Genomic DNA, 22,764 nt, shown 5'->3' on the forward strand with positions numbered 1-22,764 from the left:
ATGGAATATGCACAGCGGAATACAGTAGCAGCAAAGTGTATAGGATTTATGGAAATACCATGAACACACTGCATAAGACATCTGCAACATAAATTGACCTGCAGTGTGGATTTTAAATCTATAGTAGGTCAGTTTAATGTTGGTAGGTTACTGATTTGTTGCAGTTCAATAGAGAAGTCATTTGGCATATGTTTTGGATTTGACTATGGATCAACAGTAAAATCTGCAGGTAGGGACATTTTTAGAATTAAAAAAGACGTGACTGCTGCAGCCAATCACAAGCTTCAGCAGTCACATATGTAGAAACTCATTTGTTGGAGCCCAGAAGACACTGGTGGAGGGAACTGACAAAATTCTGCATGGAGTGCAAAGATTATTTTTTTTTTGCATTTGGCATCAGCAAATCTACAAGCAAATTTGGTTTGTGTAAACATACCCATATAATTTATATTGCTCTGGTGCTGGTACTGGTGCTTTTATAAATAACACATTCTAGAGATGGGAAGGCCTGGGAAAAAAAACGGAAAAATTGGTAAAAAAAGGTTTTTCCCAAATCAATTTTTTTCTGGATTTTTTATTTTTATTTTTATTTTTTTTAAGTGTGTAGAATATGTTCTTTTCCAATGATAAATAATAATATCTATGACATGGTATTCAAACTATATAACATGAAGACTTTAATGAAAGATTTCTGAGACTGTTTGTAAAGTCTTAAATTATTGCAACTTCTGTCAGCTGAAGACAAGCAAATCCTGGAATAGAATTTAAAAGAAGTAACACTGTACTTCTCAGTGCAGTTCTAAAACTGGAGAAATATGCATTTGAGCCACTAGGGGGCACTAAAGGTAAGAACCTCTAGTTTAGTATACTTGTGTACCTGCTCGGACCTCCTACAGTTTCTGTCCTCCTCTCAGGCCTTAACTGACAAGTAAGAGGGTAAATTTGTCTGACAAATTAGTTTCTGTTTTGTAACCCTTAAACGATGCCTATTAATGTTCTCCACCATCACAGCATAACGTTTATAGTCTGGTCAGTAAATAGGTTCCTCTTGTCAGTAAAATGGTGAGACCAACATCTAGAGTTTGGAAACATTTCCACAGAGCAATTTCTGCTGAGAGCAAAACTGCAATTTGCAAATATTCTTTTCCAAATGCTACAAGGATGACCAAACTTACTTGTACATGCCAGAGGTGCCCTACAGACATAAAAAATACTTTATGGAATTAAATGATGAGGACCAGAATGAAAGGCCAAGTAACTTTTCCTTCCAGAGTTCTAATTCCAGAAACACTATTTCTGCCGCTTCTGGATCATTACAAAGTGTTTCTTCAAGTTAAGAAGTGTTGCAAACCACTGCCTCACAAAAATACACAATACCTTCATACATAGATAAAATAACACCTAAAAGTCAGGAGAAATTGATCATGCCCTTGCAAGAGCAATATATGCTTCTGGATCAGCACTGTCAATAACTGAAAATGCAAATCGGCAGGAAACTATTAAATTATTATGGCCATCATATCATTTGCCAAGCAGATATTCCCTGAGCAAGTCTCATTTAGAGTCAGAATATGAGTGTGTGATGGAATCTGTACAAGGAAACATCAGTGAAGCACTATGTCTTACGGTACTTACAGATGGATGGACAAATGTTCGGGGAGAAGGAATCAACTTTGTGCGAACAACACCTCAAGTAGTCTTTTATAGAAGCATTGAAACTGGTATGAACAGACATACCGCAGAGTATATAAGCAGTGAAATGTGTGCAATTTTAGAGACAATCGAGAGTGGTAAAGTATTTGCAATGCAAGTAATATGAAAGCTGCATGGGAAATCATAATGGACAGATATCCACATATTACTGCAATAGGATGTGCATTTCATGGACTAAATTAATGCAGTGTCTGAGCGGGGGCTGCCAATGTGGGGGAGACCATGGGTAACCAAGATGTATGTCATAGGTGGCTCTGCGATCTCTCCCTGCAAAAGGTGGCAGAGGGCCTGTCTCTGTCGCGCACAGTGGCAAAAGGGTTACTACAGTTAGCAATTATCAACAGTGGTTTGTCACATGATGCCAGTACCACTTCCTTAAGGCACTCAAAAGTTTAATGAAGAAATAATTGACATGAGCCCTGGTAGATTTGATTTGCAAACTGGAGGTACTCAGTTTACTTCTGTTTTTAGTCACATTCAGAACACAACAGGTACAATTCTTCAGCAATGGCAGAAGTATTACTTTGCGGAAATAATCATGTTAATCCAAGTTTCAGTTTACTGCCATACAGTTTGAACTTCAACTCTCTCTTTCTATCTCTTTGCATTTAAGGTTACTCAGTAAGGATTCCAACAGTCCTAGTTATCTGAGGTTTGATTCCCTGAAGATTACTATGCAGTTAATGAAGTCATTTTAGAGTTGGGTCTCTTTCACTTTCCCTGATTTTACTTTTAGCAGGGGCTCGTGCAACTCACTGTTGTGTAGATAGGTCCCAATCTATCTCCAGCTTGCAAAATGCTTGCTTCTGACTCCGGACAATGTTAAACCTCTCCACACTGAGGAGCACCTCCTCTCACGTCCTCCTCCTCTGACAACTTCCTCACTACTCCCCCTAACTTCTCCTTCGCTTCCTGTTTTCTCTCCTGCACTTTCTTTCAAAGTGCTCCCAACATCCTGCCTCACTCTCCTAACTTCCCCCTCTACCAAACAGGGATAGAACGGCAAGCAGGCAATCAAGAGCCAACTGTTGCCAAGTAGTTGGCTTAAGCTTGTGAAGAAAAAGGGAAAGACAAGGTCTTTCAGACATACGACAGCTTCTATGTCTCAGTATAAGCACATAGCCAAGTGTTACAGGACTTGTGACTGTGTGGCTCCCCTTTAGGATCCCCGAGCCACTACACGTACGTCTTGATGACTTCATGAAACTGGACACCCTTCAAAGGATTTATAGAAGAGCTAAAGAAGTTATTAAATATGTAAAAGCTACTCGTGTTGTCACCATATAAAATAATGACACTGAAGCTGTATAGTAAAATACGTTGGGGTGGAGTGGTGATCTCCTTTTGAAAGTTTACTAAAAAAAACAAAGAACCTCCTCGAACAATAGTAATAATTGAGGATCTTAAAATTCCCAGAAACATAAGGAACGGTGTGCTTGATAAGGACTCTGCAGAACTCCCTACAGATTTTAATTTTTTCAGCAGTCTGTTCATCTGAATCAGACACTGCACTTTTCTCTGAAATTCCTAACCACATGGCTGATAAAAACATGTTTTTGAAAACCTAAGTGCATCTCCACTTAGAACTGCTAAAAAAAGTCAATGGAAAGATTTTATTAATATGAAAAAAAAGGTTTGGTACGGTGTTAGCCAGTAGAGTAAAGTGGGATTGTTCTCAGTAAGAGAAACCAGGTAATCTTGTAGATATGATAGCTTTTAATGGCTAACAAAAATACATGATGTTACAGCAAGGTTTCAGGTTCTTCTTATCGACCCTTCATCATTTTAACCTGAGGTATCATATCTACAAGATTACCTGGTTTCTCTTATTGAGAACTATCAGATTTTATTAAGAAATTGGAAAAATTTTGTTGCCATCTAATCTAACACATGCTGCTGCAAATATACTGGATCCAAGATTCAAAGGCAGTGGTATGAGTGATGAGAATACAGCAGCTGCATTTAACTGGATTACGAAACAAGCTGCGCATTTAGGACTTGATGTTGGAAAAGTACTTTCAAATGTTGCAGAATATAGAACATCCTCATAAATTTGGCCTAGGAATGCATTCTAGGATTCTGCAAAACATATCCCTCCTGCAACATGGTGGCAAAGTCCCTGCACCACACAACCTCTGACACCTCTTACATCTCACTTACTGCAGATTCCTGCATTTTCTGCTGCATGTGAAAGAATCTGGTCCATGTTTAGTTTTATTCATACAAAATCATGAAACAAACTGACCTGTGAAAAGGTAGATAAGCTTGCTTCAATCTGTGCAAACCTAAAGTTCTTTGAAGTCCATGAGAAAAATGACGAAGAGGAAAAAGAACTAGAAAATGATAGCAATAGTTCAGAAAATGAGAATAAACTGCATGTATATGTTGTGTCGGTACTAGTGTACCATGTGTCCACCGTAAGTATGGGTGGAGACATGGGTTGGCCGGCTTGAGTTGCAGGGACCTCCCATGTGACAGGCAAAGCTGCTGATTGGCTGCTGCAGACATACAGTTAGGGCCAGAAATATTTGGACAGTGACACAAGTTTTGTTATTTTAGCTGTTTACAAAAACATGTTCAGAAATACAATTATATATATAATATGGGCTGAAAGTGCACACTCCCAGCTGCAATATGAGAGTTTCCACATCCAAATCGGAGAAAGGGTTTAGGAATCATAGCTCTGTAATGCATAGCCTCCTCTTTTTCAAGGGACCAAAAGTAATTGGACAATGGACTCTAAGGGCTGTAATTAACTCAGAAGGCGTCTCCCTCGTTAACCTGTAATCAATTAAGTAGTTAAAAGGTCTGGGGTTGATTCCAGGTGTGTGGTTTTGGATTTGGAAGCTGTTGCTGTGACCAGACAACATGCGGTCAAAGGAACTCTCAATTGAGGTGAAGCAGAACATCCTGAGGCTGAAAAAAAAGAAAAAATCCACCAGAGAGATAGCAGACATGCTTGGAGTAGCAAAATCAACAGTCGGGTACATTCTGAGAAAAAAGGAATTCACTGGTGAGCTTGGGAACTCAAAAAGGCCTGGGCGTCCACGGAAGACAACGGTGGTGGATGATCGCCGCATACTTTCTTTGGTGAAGAAGAACCCGTTCACAACATCAACTGAAGTCCAGAACACTCTCAGGGAAGTAGGTGTATCTGTCTCTAAGTCAACAGTAAAGAGAAGACTCCATGAAAGTAAATACAAAGGGTTCACATCTAGATGCAAACCATTCATCAATTCCAAAAATAGACAGGCCAAAGTTAAATTTGCCGAAAAACACCTCAAGAAGCCAGCCCAGTTCTGGAAAAGTATTCTATGGATAGATGAGACAAAGATCAACCAGTACCAGAATGATGGGAAGAAAAAAGTTTGGAGAAGAAAGGGAACGGCACATGATCCAAGGCACACCACATCCTCTGTAAAACATGGTAGAGGCAACGTGATGGCATGGGCATGCATGGCTTTCAATGGCACTGGGTCACTTGTGTTTATTGATGACATAACAGCAGACAAGAGTAGCCGGATGAATTCTGAAGTGTACCGGGATATACTTTCAGCCCAGATTCAGCCAAATGCTGCAAAGTTGATCGGACGGCGCTTCACAGTACAGATGGACAATGACCCCAAGCATACAGCCAAAGCTACCCAGGAGTTCATGAGTGCAAAAAAGTGGAACATTCTGCAATGGCCAAGTCAATCACCAGATCTTAACCCAATTGAGCATGCATTTCACTTGCTCAAATCCAGACTTCAGACGGAAAGACCCACAAACAAGCAAGACCTTAAGGCTGCGGCTGTAAAGGCCTGGCAAAGCATTAAGAAGGAGGAAACCCAGCGTTTGGTGATGTCAATGGGTTCCAGACTTAAGGCAGTGATTGCCTCCAAAGGATTCGCAACAAAATATTGAAAAAAAAATATTTTGTTTGGGTTATGTTTATTTGTCCAATTACTTTTGAGCTCCTAAAATGTGGAGTGTTTGTAAAGAAATGTGTACAATTCCTACATTTTCTATCAGATATTTTTGTTCAACCCTTTAAATTAAACGTTACAATCTGCACTTGAATTCTGTTGTAGAGGCTTCATTTCAAATCCAAAGCGGTGGCATGCAGAGCCCAACTCGCGAAAATTGTGTTACTGTCCAAATATTTCTGGCCCTAACTGTACCTTCCTGGCAGTGGACAGCCTCCAACTATAGAGCGGCAGCCACGGTGGGGTACAGCCTTCAACATCCTCCTCCTTCTAAAATCCATGTTAAGAAGTAAAATAATGGATCCGCGCTCCGAGAATTGGCACTTATTCAAGTTTATTCACACACTACGCGTTTCATCCCTCCGTGGGGACTTTTTCAAGTGTGGCACTTCTCTTCATGCGGTCTGCTCCGTCCGTGTCTCCTCCAGCGTCCTGCGGTGTCATGCCTCCAGAGGGGGCGTGACGCCGCAGGACGCTGGAGGAGACACGGACGGAGCAGACCGCATGAAGAGAGGTGCCACACTTGAAAAAGTCCACACGGAGGGATGAAACGCGTAGTGTGTGAATAAACTTGAATAAGTGCCAATTCTCGGAGCGCGGATCCATTATTTTACTTCTTAACACGGATTTCTTCTGAGCGGCTCTCTGTTAGAGAGACGGAGGACGGATGCAGCTCCCCAGCTGACTGGCCCAGCAGGACACCAGGGAATTAAAGGCACAGTACTTTTAAGACGATCTGGACAAGGGGTGTGAGTGAGGATCCTATCCCATTATATAGGATCTTCACTGTGCACCGGGTGAGTGAGGCTTTATTTTTTATACATTATCATGATATAAGTCACCGATACCCTCTGGGAGCGCTACCCTGATTTTTTGCATATTATCCTCCTTCTAAAATGACATAATTGCCAAAAAACTAAAATCGTAATTTTTTCCTTCTGCTTTGCTTCGATTCATTTAAAAACGGTGGAGTCAAAATACACAGTACACCACTACATGAATGCGTTAAGAGGTGTAGTTTTTTAAATGGGGTCATTTGTGGGGGTTCTCTATCGTTTTGGCCGCTCAAGGGGTCTACAAGTGTGCAATGGGGCCTAAAACGCCTTCAAGCAAAATGTCTGTTCTGAAAACCACCCGCTGCTCCTTTCAGTTAGGGCCCCGTTGTTCATACGGACAGAAGATTAGGGCCACAATAGGTATGTTTCTGAACACGGGACAAGTGGGGGTATCCATTTTTGGGTGAAAGCCTCCATCCATATGTCTGCTGTCCAAAAAAAAATGTTTTTAAAATCACAATATTGATTAAAAAAAACAAAAATCTTAATTTTTTACTTCTGCTTTGCTTTGATTCATTCAAAAACTGTTGGGTCAAAATACACAGTACACCCATAGATTAATGTGGTAAGAGGTCTAGTTTCCAAAATGAGGTCATTTATGGGGGTTCTCCGCGCTTTGGCCGCTCAAGGGCTCTACAAGTGGGCAATGGGGCCTAAAACGCCTTCAAGCAAAATGTCTGATCTGAAAGCCACCGGCTGCCCCTTTCGGTTTTGACCCCTTTGTACATACGGACAGAAGATTAGGGCCACAATGGGTATGTTTCTGAACACAGGACAAACGGGGGTATGCATTTTGAGGTGTAAATCCTCATTTTCATGTGCACTATAGAAAAAAATCCTGTGTTTAAAATTACATATTTGCAAAAATATGAAATTTTATTTTTTCTACTCTAAACTGCATTAATTCCTGAAAAGAAACCGTGGGGTCAAAATACTCTTGATCCCCCTCAGTGAATACACTAAGGGGTGTAGTTTTTAAAATGGGGTCATTTGTGGGGGTATCTATCATTCTGACACCCATGAGCCTTTGCAATCTTGGCTTGGTGCCGGAAAATAAAGTGTTCCTCAAAATGTTGATAATTAATGTTAAATTTGTATGTCTCCTAAATGGTTAAAAAAAAAACGAAAGTTTTTCAAACGTGCGTCCAGAATAAAGTGAACAGATGGAAATATATATCTTAGCAAAAATTTGTACGGTATGTTTGCACATATTTGAGATATTACAGTTGAAAATGTGAAAAAACTTTCAAAATTTTCCCAATATTGGCACTTTTAATAAATATACACAAATTCTATGGGTCTATTTTTATCATCTAAATGAAGTACAACATGTGGCGAAAAAAACAATGTCAGAATTACTTGGATATGCAAAACCTTTACGGAGTTATGATATGTTAAGTGACACATGTCAGATTTCCAAAATTTGGCTCCACCACTAAGGCGCAAACAGGCTTCGTCACTAAGGGGTTAAAGGCTAGACATTGATTTGCAGGAATGCAGACTTCCAATAGGTGGCGCTGTAGAGGCATTGTGCTATCCTTCTGTTTCATCATGTAAAGATTCACACATTCTTACAGACACATGAACAGTCCCCTTACAGGCTAGCAGTGTCTGGACTGGTAGCAGCAACCACAACTCATACATTGTGGAGGGCATTGGCTTGCCACGTATGATGCGCTCAACGTAGTGTATGCAGCAAATTTGCTAAATGGTTTGCTAAGACTTTTAAAGATTTACTTTAAATATTGTCCTGCTCTGTACTGAGAATATATAACTAGTTTCTTTATCCTTGTCCAAGATAAAGATATATTTTAAAAAATCTTTAGTTTAAGAATGAGTCATAACTTGCTGCCATACATTTGTTGGATAGATTTTCGTTTTTTACCACTAGATGTCGTTGCTATATGAAAACACAACATTATGTGAGGCATCTTCTGCAAACATTTACCAGCAACTCATGTTATAAAACGCAGATAAATGTGTCATTTGTAAGCACATCCCGAGACACACATTGGCCGTATCACACGTGGGATGTAGAGTGCTGTTTTTTCCACCAGAAAATAGGTTTTTAGGTAAGAAAAAGTGTTTTTTTTTGTGGTTTGGTTTCACACAGTTTGACTTGACACTTAAGGCCACCTACACAGGGACGGAATCCAACCCTGTGCCTGGCCGGTGACCCCCGCGTACCTGTCTGACATCTTCTGTTCTGCGGATGTGCCAGCCAGCGCACCAGCAGACATGCGCAGTATAGAATAGGCCACGCCGTCACTAGGCTATGACGTAAATACCGCAATCATCATTACAGAAGGGCCGTGGGACGGACGGCTTCCATTGACTTCAATGGAAGTCATTTTAATGCGGAGCCCGCACAAGATCACAGCATGCTGAAATTTTTCCTGCGCGAGTGGAAAATCGCAATCAATTTACACTTGTGGACATGAAATTACGTATTGCCATAGCATGCTATGGGCGGTATTTGCTGCCGAATCCAGAGGTAGACGCCCGTGTGTAGGAGGCCTGACTGTGTGAATTATTTATTTTTTGTTTTTATTATTTATTTAGCACCATCAGCTGTAGCACATTGTAACAATTACAAAAGACAGTGTAGTACGGACAAACAAAACGTTGTTTTCAAGATTTCATTACAATCTAATGTTGGAATGCTGGTTGGCCAAAAATAAAAAGCTGCTTACATGCTGTGTTGTTTTTTTTTTCCACAATAGCAGTATTATTTAGAGAAGTTTTTCCAGGACTCTAATATTGATGACTTAAGCTAGGATATGTCATCAATATCCAATAGCTGGCGCTTGGGGCACTTTGGACTCCACCAATCACATGGGCCTGTAAGTTATGAAGACCAGCGGATTGTATATGTAGTTTAATGCACACTTTGAATGAATTTGAGTATTAAGGCTTTGAATGAGGTGGGGGGAAAAAGCTGAACTTTTAGGGCATCCTCACACTAGCGCAATTGTAGCTGCAAAATCTGCGCCTGAATTTGCAGCAAATAGAACTCATTGACTTCACTTGACTTCAAAATGCGTTGGAAAAAACGTTGTGGTTTTCAACGCATTTTGAACATGGGGAAAAAAAATACAACATGCTCTATTTTCAGGGGCATTTGTTCACCGATGGCCCCTGTCTGCATGAAATTGTGCATGGAACTGCACGATTTTGTGAAATTAAGTGATGCCACCTGAGCCTACAATGTCAGCTGACCCATCTACTGAGTCAGCTGACTCGCCTACTAAGTATGCTGCCCCGCCTACTCAAACATGGTGCTGCCGGGACCATGCCGATGTGAGCGGTCAAGGAAGGGTAACAAAATACGTTGATCCAGGTACAATAGCTTGCAATGATGCGCCTTGCATAGTGCATATACTGCTCACAATAGCGAGTGTATATGCGCATACACCCGTGTGCAGCCAACCTCAGAAAGATACACTATACCATTACTGCTCATGCAGATTCTGCAGCTAAGTGCATTGAAGCATTTTGACTACACTAGGTCTCTTTGTGTTCATTATATTTTTTTATTTATTGCACCAGGACATAAACGTACGTCATGTTAATGGCACGGGGTCAGAACTGATAGATAGCCGGCCTCCCGCTGCAACACCGGAAATAGATGAGAACATAGATCCCCGCTGTTAACCCCCCTGCAAGCCGCGATCTACAAAGATGTAATTGTAGAGGGCTGATGGACTGCCATGGCAACCGGACCCCAGATACTGGTGTCCTGGCTTGCAATTGCCTATAATCACTATTGTAAGCGATAAATGCATTGCTAGGTCTTATTTTCAGGGAAACGGGGTACTTTGTCAAATGCTTTACTAAAGCCAAGATAAACTATATCCACTGCATTTCCCTGATCGACCCAGTCGGTGATTCTGTCATAGAAGGAAATTAGATTGTGGACAAGTGAAAAAAAGCTAAAAAATAATAAATTGTTATTGTCGTAATCATACTAGCACACTGAAAAAATGTATCATGTCATTTATGTTGCATGATTAACAATGTAACAAAAATGGTAGAATTCATGTATTTTTTCTTCCTGCTCTGAAAAAAAAATAAAAAGTTCTACAATACATAATATGTACTGTGGCAATGTCTGTGTGGAGGGTGAGGGGTGCGAGGGCGGCAACGACACAGTGGTCACTCAGTTCATGTAAAAGTCAGAATACCTTTTATTTTTGTAATTATTCAGCAATAATAGAAAGATCCAATGGAAAACAATTGCCACTGGCAGCACATACACTTTGTGTAATCAACAAAACAAACGCTTGCCTATCAAGGCGCTAACTAAACAGCAATTCTCTCACTTACTACTAACATGCAGCAGCGGTCAGCAAACAGCAGAAGTCCATCATGATAGATGTGCTCACTCCAGGCTGTGACTTACAGCAGCAGCACTGCCCCAGCTTTCAGTTTTGGACTGAAAGTGTCTGCAGATTTTAGCTACTCCAGGCACGCCCACACAGCTGTCCCTGCTGATTAGCATACCTTTCAGTACACAGAGGCTGCTGCTGCTGTTTTTTTGTTTTGTTCCTGCGTTTGCTTGAGGGGAATACTGGGCTAATTGTGCTTACTAAACCTAGCTGTAGGATCGACTATCTCCTCACTCAGGCGGTACTCTCTATAATTGGGAGTCCACCAGTTCAGTTCTTTAATCTGAATATTGATACTTGTTTCTTTGGGTTCCTGATGAAGCTACGTGATTTGTAGCGGAAACGCGTAGAACCTATGCACCTCTGAACCATAGAACTTCTTAGAACCTGATTGAAATTGGTCAGGACCTTTTCCGTTTTTCTTTTTTTGCTGATTTTACCACAAGGAATATAGGGACTTGCGTGGCACTGACCACGGCATCTCCACCATTCCTTTTTTTCTTGGCACATGCATCGATATCTGGGAATTAATGGTCCCTTATGTGGTGGTATATGTCCAAGATAAGTGGATAATTAGACAGCGACATATATAAGAGGAAACTGTGCACTGTTTTTTGAAGCACAACCTCTTTCCTTGATTAGCTTGTTAGCTGTCTCTCTATAAATAAGTATATACAAGCTAGGAACTTGACCTTTCTAAAGTGACCCCTGAAGGTTTCCCAGCCAATAAAAGACTGTATGGATACTGGGTTATAGGGCCTACTTACCCGTTAAGGGGGCTTTTTCTCGCAAAACCCTCTTCCCAGACACCGGATTTGATTTACATTTTCCGGGACATTACGGGGGTCACGCTCTATTGAATCTTTTTGTGTATATCTGTGTCTGTTTTAGGATCCAAAAAATCCTTTTTATATATTTTTTAGCAATAAAAGTTATGTTTTAAGAGGGATAGACTAAACCCTTTCTGTGAAAAATATTACTGACATCTAGATGTTTACCCTGCTACTGTGAAACCCCCTATCTGTGTATTGCCTTGCCACAGTATCCAAAAATTGTACCAATAAAAATACATAAAACAAGTTGTTTTTCTCAGCTATTCCTCAGAAATTGAAATAATAAACTACTGAGATGACAGCAATGATGGGCACATCTGCTATACCTTTATTCCTAGTACTTCGAGATTAAGTATACATTGAACTAACCCTCAGATTCAAGATGCTTGAAACATTCTGTTGATTTAGCTCCATTCATCCATTCATGTGTGTTTATATGCATCTGACATTGATTACGCTTATTGTGCTCTGAAAGACATTTGTAGAAAATGTAAACGCCTATCCAAAAATGTTTGGGTTTCCAGGATGTTTCCATGGGAACTGGAATTTTCTATTTTGTTCTATAAATTCTTTTTTCTTTCTTGGACAGCTTTCGATAAGTTAAATACCATTAATTTTTATGTGAGCGAGACATGGTTGCTTTTGATGATGGAAGGGTTTTAATCACAATTTGCTAATCAGCGATTGTAACATTAGATGCTCTGTTGGCCAGTTTCCTGATTACAGTTATTATTGGTTTTTGCAGATGCTCAAGATCCTGTTCTACACAACTTCTTTTTTTGCAGAAGATTGGAATGCTTTTTATCTATAGAGAAGACTGATGTACAAGCATGGTTTGTGCAAAGAGCCATGGAGGTGCTTACATAGGGTCTAGAAATAAATGGGGTAAAAACATGGCAATGAACACCATCTCTAAAGTCCTTGCACAGTAAGGAAACAAAGGTGGCAGTAATTAAACTAAAGATTAACTAATGGATATGTGGGGAAATAAGCAACGATTACTCCTGCCCCGGAAAAATAAGGGTGTGGTAAATTTCCTATAGGAAACAATAATGTTATGTAATTTGTTGTAACTGTCCGTCAGGCTGCATTCACACGAACGTATATCGGCTCGGTTTTCACGCCGAACCGATATACGTCGTCCTCATCTGCAGGCGGAAGCTCGGTTCCTGCTCCTGGCTCTTCCATCCTCCCACCCCCCCTGCAGATGAGGATGACGTATATCGGCTCGGCGTGAAAACCGAGCCGATATACGGTCGTGGGAATGCACCCTCAGAGGAAAATCAAGCCACTGTCTGCCTGTGAATCTTGGAGTGACTGCCTGTTTACTGTGAATGACGGTGGGTTGGCCAGATCGATCCCCGGCCTGCTCCACCTCCATTCACAGAACAACTCTCTCCTATATAAAAGCACAGGAGCTATAAGGCCCATTTACACGCAACGATTATCACTCAAAATTCGTTCAAACGACCGTAAAAGAGCAATTTTAAGGTGAGCTTAAAATCCCTTGTTCAGCCTTGGAGAGATAAAGTATCTCAAAACAGACTGCATGCTGTTATCTCCACGGGAGCTGGAGATTCCATTGTATTCTTCCAGCAGCCCTTGCGAGAACAATGTACCTGTGTGCAGTGCCGAGCCCACGTGCTGGGCTGTGCAAACAGCTCCCGGAGGCCCTTTGACACACAAATGAAGATGATAAAGTGTTTTGAACTATTATCTTTGCATGTAAATGGGCCTATTGTCGCTGGGACAGCTGTTGGGCGTTAATGCACCAGACAGTTGTTCTACATAATGGGACCTTTAGTACCTGGTCGTTGGAGGTCCCCAGTGTCCACACATTAATGGATCAGAGGTTACACATGCTCATTACTGCTCCATTCAATTCAATGGAACTGCCGGAGATAGCTATCTGTAAGAGCTTGGCTATTTCTGGCAGTCCCGTTGAAATGAATGGAGCAGTAGTGCTCACATGTGACCACAACTCCATTCATTTGGGAACCCCTGTTCTCATAATTGGTGTGGGTCTCAGCAGTTGGACCCCCACACCGATAAGATACTTTTCCCCTATCCTGTATATTTTCATGGGATAACCCTTTTTTTTCCTGTGAGGACACATGCAACAAATTTCAATAGATCATTGTTCTCTGTAGGAAGAGTTGCTGAATTGTTTCTCTGCAACAGATAACTGAAAAGTTTTGGCAGCATTATGTTTCTAATATTTCTCATCTCAGTGCATCTCTATGCTTACAAGTTTGTGTTTGCTTGGAAAGTTACTTGGATGTCACTCAATCTGATCTGAAATGGCAGCAAGCTGCCCCCATAGAGTTCTAAAGAAAGTCCTTTGTCCAATTTGCACTTTGTGAGCAGCGAGTATAAACATGGTCTTGCATAATTCCATATGAAATGCCTTACAAGCAAAAATTGGCAAAAAATGGTCCTGGTGCAAAAACCTCATTTAGTTTTTTAAAGAAGTTACAAGATACAGTATAACAGTATTGTGCTTTTGCTTAAAGGGGTTGTCCCGCGCCGAAACGGGTTTTTTTTTTTTCAACCCCCCCCCCGTTCGGCGCGAGACAACCCCGATGCAGGGACTTAAGAAAAAAACAGCACAGCGCTTACCTGAATCCCCGCGCTCCGGTGACTTCTATACTTACCGGTGAAGATGGCCGCCGGCATCTTCTCCCTCCGTGGACCGCAGCTCTTCTGTGCGGTCCATTGCCGATTCCAGCCTCCTGATTGGCTGGAATCGGCACGTGACGGGGCGGAGCTACACGGAGCTACACGGAGCCCCATTGAGAACAGAAGAAGACCCGGACTGCACAAGCGCGGCTAATTTGGCCATTAGACGGCGAAAATTAGTCGGCTCCATGGGAACGAGGACGCCAGCAACGGAGCAGGTAAGTAAAAAACTTTTTATAACTTCTGTATGGCTCATAATTAATGCACAATGTACATTACAAAGTGCATTAATATGGCCATACAGAAGTGTATAGACCCACTTGCTGCCGCGGGACAACCCCTTTAATGTCACAGTGACACTTTTTGTTATAACATTTAATTGTGCAGATCAAACAATTCTTAGCGTTGAGAATCACCCAGTTTATGCCATAAGTGGTGTTAACAAATAAAGAGCAACATTAGAAAAACAGAAAGTACATTACAGTAATGCCAACATTGAAAAAGAGAAACAAAAGCATCTTGGCATAGTTGGCAGGCTTTTTTAAATAAGTTCCAGAGACAACTTGTTTCTCAGTGAACAGCATGCTCTCCAGAATATACAAATCAGTGCGACCTATAACCTGCCTTCATGATAAACATAATTATGTTGACATCTAAAAGTATTAATTATGGAAACCTATAGCATAATTCCAAGTAGTGTTATGCAAATAGCAATGAGAAGTCAGACAGGCTTTTCCAGGAATATAGCTATGTTGCAAGTATGCACACATGCTTGGGCTTCACATGACGCTTGATTATTCTTATCTACACATCCAGTTTTTAGATGCACACGATGCCAGAGTACTATAGGCGTTCTATAGTTTTATGATTGAAGTCTGGAGGTGTATTTCCAGGGGTGGATTGGCCATTGAATTCACCAGGAAAAATCATGGTGAGCTGGTATAGTGGCAAAATGTCTTGAAATAAAACAAAAAGCAGTTATACTCCCCTCACATGTGTCGTTCCTCTCGCACATAGCCTCTGTAGATCACGTAGCCCTGCATTGCTCACCCACAGACTTCCTGGCATAGCAATCATGTGATCACTATGGTAAGTCCCTAGTCACACTATTGATGAATGTTAGGTGCACTGTTCAGACACAATTTTTTGCTTCTGTGTCTGGCAGACGTGGGCATCGTCCTGCTCTCCCTGTTCACTGAACTTACATTTATTCTCTTCCAGCACTTCTAGGGTTAATTGCTTTTGGGCCTCTTGCTCAGTTGATGCACCTTTTCTAATCACCGGACAGCTGTGTTCTTCATACCCCACCTGTCTTCATGGAGTGGAATACAGCTGAAACAATAGTATCAGCTGTATCCCGCTGTGAATTCCTGATAATTGATCGTTGATCTTTCAGCATGCTGAAAGATCAGCGATTCCCTAACGAAAACTGCATGATGTCAGTGCAGTTAGACACAACGATTATTGCTCATAAAATGGCTTTGAGCGATTTTTGAGCCAGATTCGTTGTGTCTAAATCAGCCTTTAGATGTCTGTGAATCAAATCCTCCAGGCCAGTTGTGACCAGGAGAAGACAAGATGGAGAAGAAAAGAGAAATTGAAAGACTCCCTCTTTATGTCTCTAATATAATAATTCTTTTTTTTGCATAAGATTCCTCTTGTGCCCCACAGTAAAAGTGTTCCCACGCAATAACTATTTTCTTTGTGCCTCTCCTTGTGTCAGCCACGAAATAATAGCAGCACCACTGGCTCCATTGAAAGCAATGGGAGAAGATCGCGTTTCCCTGCTGCAGCTGTCACAGCTGCAGCAGGGGATTCCTTCAGCCCCACAGGGATGTGAGGCTGTCATATCTAGGGGTTTAACCTTGTTCTCAATGGGGCCAGCAGCAGCGCCGGTTCTATTGAAAACATAGGGAAAACATTGCAATCTTCTGTCTGTGCTATGACAGCAGTGGCAGGGGATTCCTTCATTCCCACGGGGAGTCCACTCATCACTGAATGCTGTGACAGCAGCCGCAGAGTGTTCAGCGATGAGGGACTAAGGAATACGCTGTTGCTGCTGTCACAACAGCAGCAGGAGATCACAATGTTCAATGCCGCCGCCCCATTGAGAGCAATGGGATCAAAGAAATCCCCGCAGTGATGCGAGGCTGTTTTCACATGAAACCACCTCACATCCAGGGGTTTATAGAAGGTTTGCCAGAGCGATAACGTGCTGTGAATCACGGCCCGATATTGCTCTCGCCAGTGTGCAGGAGCACTTACAGTGTGCTTGCCACGGCATGAAGCAACTGCACAAGTATTTGGTATGTCCAGGCCTAAGGTGGCTTGTTGCCTACTTTAGTGAATGCAGGTACAGGGAGTTGGTGGCTCCCTGTTCCTCAATAGTATTCAACTATATCTGCATCCTGAGGACAGGAATTGTTTGAATGTGCCATGCACCACATTTTGGGCCTGCACCCCTATTGCCCGAAGCTAGTGACATGTCACTGAAATAGAATGAAAATTCATAGAGTAGAGGCAAACTTGTTCTCTCCCGATCCTTGGGGCGGAGATAGAGTTTAGGACAAGAGAAGTAGGTTTTAGGATGTGTTAAAGAGTTTCCATGTCTAATAAAAGGTGTGCTAACATTGTATTAGTTTACCTCACATATGGATTATGTCTGGACTGTGGTTCAGTCAATCACGACTGTTTACCATGTTTTAAGTGACTGAACTGGTTTTTAATAAAAGTATAAATAAATAGTATGTTTTATATGATGCTCATCCCTATTCAGTACTGCCATAGTGAATTTTATGTATGCAGTTCCTACATGGCTCATAACGTTTTGTATATAGAGATGACTAATAACTCGGGATCATTATTTTTAAGGAAAATAAATTATATTTATTGAGCTTTTAGGCCAAATGCTGAGGACTTCACTGCAAATCCACTGTTAAATCTGCATGCGTTACATGCTGTGGTTTTGCCACAGATTTCACCAAGTTCATTACAAAGTGTGAAATGCACAGTTAAAATCTGAAAGAAATCCATACAGAATTAAAATGCTGCTGATTAAATCCACAGCATGCCCACCGTTCCCTGCAAATGTTCTTCTTCATGTAAACCACTCGCATGTCTTGTACTCTAAATAGTCTGCAAAATTTCAGTGCAGAATTCAGAGTGAGAATCTATAGCAGTCCTGCAGTGTATGAATTCATCCATAATGCTCAGTACAATGGATATAACATTTTGTAATGGTCTTCTGACTGCTAAATTCTGGTACTAAAGCAGTTCTGGCTATTTCTATTATGATTCATGGAACAGGATTGTTGAAATAGCTTTGAGAATGGTAAAGTTCAGCATTTGTCATATCCGTTGTAAATGGTAGGCATATGTAAACTTATAGTACAAAGAAGCACTGGTGATCCTAAACTTATTTTAGACAAACTGCTAAAAAAAAGTAGGACCTGCTCTATCTTTCTGCATTTTGCACATCAAAGGCTCCCATAGAAGTCTATAGGAGGTGCGCAAATACACAAAGGGATGAGTGAAACATTGCGCAAAACGTAGTAAAAGAACACAGTATTAGTGTACCTTGATGCCACCAAAAGCTAGGGGTTTGACAGGAGGAACGCCCCTTTCGCGCCCCTAGCTGTATTCATCAAGATACTCGAAGGTCCTTTACCAGTGTCTGCATACAGTTCACCATTGCAGCACCCCTGTCAGCGGGTCTCTGACTCCGCTCCCTCACAGGTACGTGCCATGAGTTTTGTAACTGCCGGTGAGTTAAGTGCACACCTCTCCCCCCCCACACCCCGATTGTGACAGGCGGTGTCTGGACAGCACATGAGAGGCCACGGCTGCACGTGCAAGCATGGGGGCGAAGGCACACTTACAGCTGCGGGGTCCCTGGAGTGCCAACAGCCGCACATCACTTCACAGTGCCCACTGAAGTCCAGTGTGTCCTCAGAGCCGACAGCCGCACAGGACAGAACAGCGGTGACGGGAGACTTGTCCGTGGCGTCAAGATACAATAATACCCCCGTTCCATCTACCCTGGCCAAGCGGTCACTCCGGACAGAAGGGAGGGGGACAAGGGCGAGCTGCAGCAGCGGGAAGGAGCATAGTCCACTCTCCTGCCGCCGCCGCTGGCTCACTGTCCTGGCGCTGCCGCTGGGGAGAGAACCAAAGCGTCAATTACCAGGAGCACCAGCGGGGAAGGGGAGAGAAGAGAGAAGTACAGCGGCGATGACCCATGGCAGAGAACGGCAAAGCTGATCACCAGCAACAGCCTACTGGGCGGGGAGGCTTGGAGAGTTAGAGCAGCAGCAGGGAACAAAGCTACCCAGAGGGGAGCCTGAGAGATTTACAGCAGCAGCCAAGACAGGATCATCATAGTGCCCTTCCAGGACCTGCAGGGGAGCCATCTCTGCAGCCAATCAGCTTCAGGGGGCGTGGCTGGTCTGTTACTGTTCTCTGCACCACTACATCCTGGTGGAGTCATGGTAGAATAATACCAAAGAACACACCTGTACCTCATTAGGCTAATTAACTTTTTAATCCACGGAAAGGGTGTGGCATGCATGGCACGAGTTGGAGAAGATGTGGCATTATACATTTGACACAACTCAATAGGCATATTAGACACATTTCCTTATGCCATCTCATGGCTGGCATACATGTACACCAAAGATTAGCACAAAAAATTAATGTCTAATAAATGTAGCGGATCTTATGACTCCTCATAGCTGTGTACCTTTCTGTGGACACTTTGTACAAATGAAATAATCATACAATTTGTTTAAAAACACATAATTTGCTGTATACAGTTCACTGCAGTTTTTGGCACATTCTGCATACTCAATCTCTTTTCATTTGTAGAACTTATTTTAGGAAAATTTACACTACATATAATAACAGGTTTATTAAATACATTTATAATACTATTTTTCAAAAATGTACAAAAGTAGATAACACATGCACATAAATTCACGTTAGTTGATTCCATTAATGATTACCAAAAGATGTGGTGCCATATGATTACACGAGGCATGTTGTGTGGATAGTGGAATCTGCTGTGCTAATGGTTGCAATGTCACTAGCTGTAAAATGATAGGCAGACTGGTAACCTATCTGAGAATGTTGATCCAAGTGTCATCAGGAGGTTTAAACAATAGAACATATGAAGGTCTAATGAAAGTGGTAAATAAATCTGGACCTGTAAAGGAACAAGTAAAATTATAGCATTGAGGGCTTAAGGGCCATGTACATGGGACAAAACAAAACTGAGCGGTAATCACCCCGTGTAAATGCAAAAAAATCGTTTACTATTTGCTCACTTCTCGTTTTCGCTAGCTTTCAGTCAGCATAAAAAACCTCACTGTTTACCCCCAGTGTTCAAAGCTGCACTTCCTTTCAGTGATTTTTTTTGTCTGTTTATATTCCCCTTTCTGTGATTTTATTGATGTTAGTGTAGGGACTCACAAGGAAACGAGGACCCTTGATGCGGCTTGTGAGCTTCTGTATTTTGATCAAAATATTAACCAAGACCTCGTATTCATCGGTATTTATCAGTAACGTGCAGTGCGGCTTTGAACGCTGGGGGAGCCAGGATGAATTAAAATATGGCATCATTAATAGGCTGTAAGCCTGCATGGTGCACTACACGTACTATGTGCAATGACACCCTTCGTATGCCTTCTTTTTGTGCAGGTATAGTACTAAGCAGCTGCCCCCTTCAGTATAAGAAAGGTGTGTGAGTGGTTGTTCATCAGTACCTTGTACCTATGTGGTGGCTCCTCCATATAGCAGTTTGGTTATCTGCATTGTTGAGGGATGTGGTGTGTTTACCTGCCCTCTTGTATCAGTATATCAGTAAGAATATGACCATTTTCTGTGTTTTTCTTTTTTGGTTTGCTATATTACAATGCTGATGTGATGGTAAATCACATGCTCATATGCCTTTCAGGATGGGCTGATACCGGGGTCGCCGTGCCCACACGGCGGATACTGTCGCCCCTGCGGCGGGTGTGCGGTGCAGGGGGACTCTGACGCTGGTCACCACTCCTGGCCGCTCGGCTCCTATACGGCGCAGAGGTGCTAGGAACGTGGTGGCTGCTGCCCGGTGCCGCGTACCTGTTGCCATGGCAGCCTGCTGCATCTCCACTGACCTAGTCTGGTCTGCTAGTGCTGAGGGAGGTTCTCCCAGCACTTTCTGATTATCCTGCTGCTGTCAGGCGCTCCGCCGCAATCAGCTTCTGGGGCGGGAGCTCTGATAGCATTTAAACCCCTCAGTTGCTTCCTGACACTGCCAGTGTTTGTATAGGCTTCCTTTCACTCACCAGCGTTACTCTGCATTCCTGATCATTGGTGTATTGACCTCGGCTTTTCCCCTGACCTGATTTCGTCTCCTCCTTCTGTACTGCGTTTTCCGGACTGACTTTTCGTGCTTGACCCTGGCTTGCTCCTGGACTGGTTTGCTGTTTTCCCTTTGTGCTTCGCTCTGGTTGTCTGTTTGTCTGTCCATTTGTTTTCTGTTTCCAGAGATTGTGGTTTTCCTCAGCATTCCTGTAGCCAGTGTAGGGACCGTCGCCCAGTTGCCCGCCTGGGGTTAGCCAGGAGTGGAGGCAAGTAGGCAGGGACAGGGGTTATGGGCTACGTTGCAGGGAACCCCGGGTCCTGCTTTCCATGGTACCCTGACAATGCCCTGTGTGCATTTACCCTAAAGGCATGCGTACATTTTAGAGAGAACACATTGATTTCAATGAACTTGCTCCCAGGAACATGTTTTCCGTGTAATGTTTTATTACACTGCCTCAGACAGTAGTAAAAGACAAATTTAGGACAGATTTTCAGTTGCAGAAAACACACCCTTAGGTCAGTGTCCTATGAGCATATTATAGCCGAATATCTACGTCTGTAATATGGATATGTGACCAAGCCCAAACAAAGGGTTTACTGACCTGAATTGCCATCACCATAGATTCCTATGATGGTGACCGTTCAAGTAAGTAAACGCGGCAGTCGAGCCAGGATATATGTTCATATTACGGATGCAGAAATGTATCCATAATACCCTTATGTAAAACTGGCTTTAGGCTAAATCCACAAAGGACATAAATACTGTAGATTTTACTTTCAGTTTTGCGCGGCTACAATCTGCAGTGGAATATAGTTGCTAGGGTCGAGACCCCCTCTTCCCCTAAATAAATAAATATTGTAGTTACCACATCAATATTTGCAAATGATACAAAACTACATAGAGCAATGAATACAAGTATATGGTTGCATATGGATCTGGAAAAACTGGGGGCTTGGGCTGCGTGGCTAAAATGTAGCTCTGGACTGCAGCATGCTATCAAATCATGTGAGTTGTCCATTTTATTCATCTCAGTAAGTTCTACAAGTATACAGTGAAAAAAAAGGCTAATAGTGAACATTTAAGAAAATTGTGGTGCAAAGAGGTGCAAAAAATTTCTTTCTTTCGCAAAATGTTGGCAACATATGGCTAATAAATGGCTTCAAAATGATTGAAAATGCATTTAGGAGGATAGTGTCCAGTTATAATAACAAAACGTCTAAAATCACTAATGCCGAACATCAAAAGGCTTATCTGAAGTATCTCAAAGTTAAGGTGGCGGAGCATCGTGAGGTGAGTTCTGCACTACTAGAGCCCCAGCTGAGCACATCTTGTGCCCCAGTGGTTCAGCCGGAGTTGGAAAATGATTTGGAACCTATGGATGTGGATAATGATCACCCTGGTAATGAAGAGACTCCGATGCAGTTATCACGAACATACAGGAGAAGCGGCAATTAGAGCAGGATTTGGCGATCAGCGACTACACATTTTAAAGCAATTTTCTACAATAACGAATTTGAATATCCTTGTGACGTTTGTCACTTACTAGTTTTAGAAGGATGTGAAGCAGGCCATGGGCAAAGTGATTCTGCAGCTCTGCCAAGAGTTTCCCAAATGCAATGTCAAATGTTCCCAATTGTGCAGTTACTGTCAGAGTAATTTGACTGTGGGAAGGATACCACCGTTTTCAAGATTCAATGGCTTCAAATATCCACCAAACCAAATTTACCACCTTGGATGCGATCAGAGAGATTGATTTCACCATGACTACTGTTTATGCAGTTTATTTTCCTTATTCTGGGTTAACATTGGGGGGTAATAGGCTGAACTAGATGGGCGAATGTCTTTTTCATCCTTACACACTATGTATGTTACTATGTTACATAACATTGCTGCTGCTATATCAAGACCACAGAGTAATTCAACATTCCCATCATCATATTACTAAACAAAACTATTATACAAAGGACACTATGACCAATAAATCACTACAAGGCCAAATATTAC

The 22,764-nt window shown here is 42.1% G+C and overlaps 1 protein-coding gene across 1 annotated transcript in view; it reads right to left on the bottom strand.

Moving 5' to 3' along the window:
- The window catches only part of CCDC112 (coiled-coil domain containing 112), a 52,916-nt gene extending 41,979 nt beyond the window's left edge, over positions 1 to 10,937 (bottom strand). The window contains exon 1 of the mRNA XM_066603083.1: positions 10,844 to 10,937. Coding sequence (XP_066459180.1) covers positions 10,844 to 10,852 — 9 coding nt within the window. The 5' untranslated portion in view covers positions 10,853 to 10,937. The remainder of the gene's footprint in view (positions 1 to 10,843) is intronic.
- Positions 10,938 to 22,764: the final 11,827 nt, after the last annotated feature.

The sequence above is a fragment of the Eleutherodactylus coqui genome, chromosome 5 (assembly GCF_035609145.1).
Source record: "Eleutherodactylus coqui strain aEleCoq1 chromosome 5, aEleCoq1.hap1, whole genome shotgun sequence".
Lineage (NCBI taxonomy): Eukaryota > Metazoa > Chordata > Amphibia > Anura > Eleutherodactylidae > Eleutherodactylus > Eleutherodactylus coqui.